The 6,000-nt window shown below is 30.3% G+C and overlaps 1 protein-coding gene across 4 annotated transcripts in view; it reads right to left on the bottom strand.

Moving 5' to 3' along the window:
- Positions 1-279: 279 nt before the first annotated feature.
- LOC115880324 (venom carboxylesterase-6-like) overlaps positions 280-6,000 on the bottom strand; it is a 54,123-nt gene continuing 48,402 nt past the window's right edge. For 3 of the 4 annotated variants that reach the window (XM_030897525.1, XM_030897522.1, XM_030897523.1), the window contains exons 9-11: positions 5,632-5,797; positions 3,924-4,053; positions 280-734 (exon numbers count right to left, since the gene is read on the bottom strand). In XM_030897525.1, coding sequence (XP_030753385.1) covers positions 500-734; positions 3,924-4,053; positions 5,632-5,797 — 531 coding nt within the window. In that variant the 3' untranslated portion in view covers positions 280-499. The remainder of the gene's footprint in view (positions 735-3,923; positions 4,054-5,631; positions 5,798-6,000) is intronic. The other variant, XM_030897521.1, reaches the window with a different exon arrangement.

The following is a 6,000-nucleotide window of genomic DNA, read 5'->3' as shown; positions in this document are numbered from 1 at the left end:
CATAAGATAATGGGTAAAATGTAAAATATATTTTAAATTTTGGTGTTTGAAAATCGATCTAATTTAACAAAAAACATTCAATTTCTACTAATAGTGATTTAATATTTGCAGTCACAAAATTTATATGTATATTTTGCAAGTATCAATGTTCGAAAAATTATATTTGCATATTAGTAGATATTGAATTAAAAAAGTTAAGTTGGCCTCTGTATCTCACAAACTATCAGCTAATTTGAAAATCTACAAATACTATCAGATAGCACTAATAAAGTGGCTATGAGAAAGTGTAATTAGTTTTTTGATTTCAAATCGTATCTATTACGGTTACCGAGATACCAATGCTCGTACCTCGAATTTGTAGCACCCTGTATAGGTAATATCGAGCAATTTTGCTTTTCTATTATTAAACGTGACAACATTGTTGTTTTTTGCTTGAATTTCTTCCGCTGTTTTAGATCCGTTTGTCAGATAATAGATTCCGAAAATCCATCAACACCGTCTATTGACCGTTGTTAGTATAACGATTTTCATAGATATCGCTGTCGATCCAAAATTTCGTTCTTTCCTTGAAAAAGCCACTCGCTATTGCAAACTTAAATCCATAGCCAAAGCTTCCTGTTATATTTAAAAAAGTGATTCTATCGCCCATCTCTCTATAGGTACTTCTATTAATATATAGTGGTCTCCAATCGACATCTGGGGGCAGTACGCTATGTTGTGCTGGATTTGGATTTCTGGAAAATACAATTTTAATTTGTGAAAAATCTAATGTTACGGAAATAATATTCAATAATAGTGTAGCAATTAGTTTATTTTTTATTTTGTGGAATTATACCACTGTTTTGACAAAGCTTGACTGGCGATAAACTGCGAACGCTAGCTCTTATACCGAGGCCAATGAGACAAGCATTTCATTTGTTTTGAGTGTTAATTGAGTTTAATTTTGAATTACACTCATCCATACCCAGTGATAGGCGGTAGGTAAATATCCAACGGGTATAATAAAGAAAATTGGTATACAGGGTCAGTTTCCTGCGATGTTCTCTATGGGTATCTCGGAAACTACTGGAGATAGAGAGTCGGTTAAATGGGGAAAGAATTGCAGTCTTGTGGGGTCATAAATATGCACCTTTCACATTTCTGAAAAAGTTCGTGGCTTACTTGATATTAAAAAAAAAGAAATTTTGGCTATTTTAAAAATTATCCCTAATTCCATTATAATCTATTTTAGACAAAAAGTTTTCAGATAAAAGTTATAGATAATTACATCCCTAATGAGTTTGTGTTTTCCGATTGTTTCTAAAGCCTGTCATTTTTGACATATGAACACATAAAAAGCGTCGTTTTTGAAGCTTTTCAGCGTTACATCTTTTGCATAGTTAGAGTACGAAATTTCGATAAAATAAGCCATAGACTTAAAATAAAATATAGACTGAGCATCTCATTCATAAATAGCTGGAACATGCGGTCAGACAATGTCTTGTTATTGTTGTGTTATTATTTTAGGTTATAACGAGTGCGACACGAGCGATAGATAGGTTGTCTCTGTCGTAACGGTCGTTCCCTGACGACTCTGCCGAAAACACAACACTGTCTTTCGTTCTCAAGTACACCTGAACTCTCCCTATCATAGCCGGGTATTTTTTTTATTTTAATGAAGCTATAATTAAATTAAAAATATATCGTATTTAAACTTTTTTATGTTTTATTAAGGTTTAGGACAGGTTTTTTAAATAAAAATTTAGAAAAAACGTCTTAGAGTCCAAAAAGGATAAAAATAATAAAATACACGTTATAGAGGAAATTTTATAATCGAAATTACGTAATTTTTGAAATTAATAGTAAATTATTAATTTTAGTCAAACATTTACAACCCCTAATATTAATCAAAACAGGATCTGTTCCACAGATATAATAGAATCGGCGACAGGGAGAGAAAAAAAAAATATGATTGTTGTAATTTTTTTTCTGCTTAAGTGATGTCTTATTATGTAAATTAGAGAAAACATAAATCTGTTCCATTAAAGCAAGGAAGGTGATAGGAAGTGAATAAAATGAAAACTACATTTATTTAACTCGGTACGGTCTTTATTATACCGGGTGGGTTCCAAAAGTGGCTCATCCCCATATTTTTTTATATTTTCAAATAAAAAAACAAGATTTAGTATGTTAGTATATGACATAAATTAGGATTGATTGACGCATTCATTTGTTTTTGGTCACTTCCTGTTTCACCGGAAATGACTATAACTTTTAATTTTTAAACGGCACCCTCGGTATATTTCTACTTTATTCGATAGAAAATGACACTCTGAATAGAATGACATATCATATGTCAACTTTTGACATTGTCGCTTAAAAACAAATCGTATTTTAAATTTCAATCCAGGGTGCCATGGTGTTGTTAAAAACACTAAGTTTTAATCAAGGAGCCTTGGAAAAATAGTTTTGATCATCTAATAGGTTTCGTGTCTTGTCTAGGCCGGTTAAAAGATGTACAAATCGTATTTTTAATCATACATATGTCAATTTTTTCAAATGGAACAAGGGTGACTCATCAGCATATTTGGAAAAGCATTTTTTATGAATACAAATTGTCGTTATGAACCGCGTGTTACAATTACAATTAAACCATATGCGAAAATGTCAAAAGTTGACATATGATATGTCATTCTATTCAGAGTGTCATTTTCTATCGAATAAAGTAGCAATATACCGAGGGTGCCTTTAAAAATCAAAAGATGTAATCATTTCGGTGAAACAGGAAGAGACCAAAAACAATTGAATACGTCAATAAATCCTAATTTATGTCATATACCTACTAACATACAAATCTGTTTTTTTATCTGAAAAAATAAAAAAAGTTATAGGGGTGAGCCACTTTTGAGACGACCCGGTATATTAAAAAATATTGTTTCATAATGTAATATCATTTTAAAATTCTTGTCTGTTATTTTAGATTCTGAAGATAATTTTAGAATCAACCGGAATATATTTTTAATAAAAACATTATTAATTATTAACAGGGTTATAATTATGATTTTGTTACAATGTAAGTAAGTAAATAATGTAATGTAAGAGAAAAAATTCAGATTTTACATTTTACTAAGATATTATCTAAATAAGCGCCTTTCTATAACAACGCCACTGACTCCCAATGGGTAAATTGAGAGTTGCCTACCGGTCGAAAGTCATTTCAAGACTTAAATGGATTATTTAAGTCAAATTTCTTGCAAATTTGGCACTGGCGAACCATATTTTATAGTTCTTGAACAGAAAAAGTCAATAAAATAAACACTTAAGGACTACAAGCTAAGAAAATGCGTTAATGCAGCCGGGGACATAGCGGCAACAAAGTTTTACCGCACACGTGCGACGCGTACTACAAGGTAATAAATGAATGAATAGGCTCCCTCGCCTCTAATCGGTGTTGTCATATTGTAAAGAACTTATCCTTTTTAAACAGTATCCGACTTATAATTTAGTAGTATAAGGACTGTTTAATACATCTATGGAATATTAAAACCTGCTTTATTAAACTGTAGTATTAATATCTCAATATATGTGTATAACAAGAAAAAAAATATTGATAATATTAAAGACGTGACAACATAGGCTGGATGAGGAAGGCTCGGTCGACTGTACCCGGAAGTAAGCATTTGTACAAAAAAGATTGTTTGACCGCGTTGAGATGTAAATAGTGTAGTCTATATTTTATTTTAAGTCTATGAAATAAGCAGATATTGCAATTTTCTATCTTCTCTCTAACAGGGAGAATAAACTTAAGAAAGTTGAGTTGTCTACTAGACGTATAATAGTCTAAAATTAAAAGTTATAAGTAAGCTAGGAAACAAAAAGAGATAAACATGCAAACCCAATGTTTTAAGTTTGCTAGATGCTAGTAAATATAAAAGAAAACTTACCCATATGTCACAAAATTAGTCCATAGATCTACCATTTTATTACTCAAGGCAATATCATTCTGACTCGTTAAATTCGGAAACAATGCAGGTGTTTTGAAAAGGTACAGCATGTCGTCACAATGACTAGCACCTACAAATGAGCAATATGAATTAACATACTGTATATTATACAGGGTTGTTCACCACATACGACACGGAGTATTGTAGCTAAACGATTAGATTTTTACAAATTGTAAGTTTTGGGTTCATTGAAGGACTATTAGAGCTACAATTTAAAAATATTTTTACAAGATACAGAGTGTCCCAAATAAGTAAAAAATATCATAGTTGTATTTTTGTAAATGGAACTCCCTGTATATTATTCTATTTTTAGATTCTACGATTAAAATAAAGGTAAATTTTATTAAGGTCCATCATACTTAAACCTTACCGTTTTTGAAATATTTTCAATTTTATGAAATATCAGTAAAAATTTTAAGGCTTCATTTCTCCAAGGGTATCAAAGTTTTTAATACTAAATATTTACTGAAGATTATTTATTGACCAGATATTGTGTTGCAATAATAAAAAATTTACTACCTTATACAGAGTGTCCAAAAATGTATATTAAATAATTACTAGCTTTAAACGGCAATAACGTGTTTAATTTAAATGGAACACCCTATATATTTTACGTGAATCAGATGCACAATGTAATTGTCTATCAAATTGTATTATACCATTTTTTACCTATCTCTTCAAGTTCTCATAGAAAATGCATTTTCTTATAATTTAGACCTCATTTATCACTATACCCATGGAATATTGACATTTTAGATTATTTTTAAAGATGTAACAAATTTTCAAAGAGTACAGATACTAATATTGCCGATATAGTTCGCTTATTTCATAAAGAAAATTAAAAAAACTGTTTAAATATTTTTTGTTAAAGAGGACCAATTAATATGATCCCAGTATTCAAACTACATTAATTGACTGTTTACGTTGATTAATAATAATTGCTCCAAATACTAAAAAATTTTCAAAAAGTAACGAAAAAAATGTGGGTTTCCATTTGAAAAAAATGATTTATGATAATTTTTTAATATCTTAATTTTATGACAGCTGCGGCCATTATTATATGACATTCGAACAATTTAATTTTTGAAATAGATAGCCATATGACTTCTCTTTATATCACAGTGGCTGTGGTAATCACTAAATTTGACGTTTAGGCTATACGCATATTTTTGACAGGCAGTTTTTTTCGTTCAAAAATGTTAAATATTTTTTTTCTCAAAAACGGTTAATGTTAGATATAGAGTGTTTGATATCAAAATTCGTAAAATTTTACAGAGAATTTAAGTATGTAATAAAAAATGGGGGTACCCCTTTAAAATAAGAAATAAGTTGTTGTCAACATCCGGTATTTCCGGAAGTGCCGCCATATTGAAAATATTTTTAATCGATAGATCTCGTTGTGAAATAGTGATGCGCAAAAAATCTCCGATCTAGATATTGTAGTTCTCTAATGCACATAACCAACTCTTCTATATTGTTGTATTGATTCAGTAGGTACATTTTTCAAAAATTCCTAAATACAGAAATCGAGAACGAACAAATCCGGGATCAGGAAGGTCACCTTATGAGTTCATCTTCGTCGAAACAAAGAAATATCAAAGAAAAAAACGTTTAGGAGAATTTTTTATTGTAATAAGATAATACTTGCCCCAATCGAAACAGATTTGCTCTGTTGCAGACCCAGCAAAATAATCTCCATATGTGAATTCCCCTTCGTATTCAAAACTGTACATATAAACTGGATAATGTCCTTGCAAAGATTGGAGGTACAACGACTGGTATAAAGCATATGAGAAAACTCTGTCTGTATAAACCTGCAACGTAATAAAATAAGTGAATGTTATGAATAAAAGTTATATTCAGCGGCGGATCTACGAGTGGGTGGTCTTCGGGGGCTCAAGCCCCCCCCCACCCCCTTGAGAGCAGTCATACTATGAATAATGTAATAACATATATTAAAAATTAATATGAATAATTATGAATTATTATTATATGTTATATATTATTGTAAAAAATA

This window comes from Sitophilus oryzae, unplaced genomic scaffold (assembly GCF_002938485.1).
Source record: "Sitophilus oryzae breed Bouriz unplaced genomic scaffold, Soryzae_2.0 scaffold_1621_pilon_pilon, whole genome shotgun sequence".
In the NCBI taxonomy this organism is placed as follows: domain Eukaryota; kingdom Metazoa; phylum Arthropoda; class Insecta; order Coleoptera; family Curculionidae; genus Sitophilus; species Sitophilus oryzae.
The sequence above is the reverse complement of the archived record's forward strand: the minus strand, read 5'-3'. Positions and strand labels throughout refer to the sequence as shown.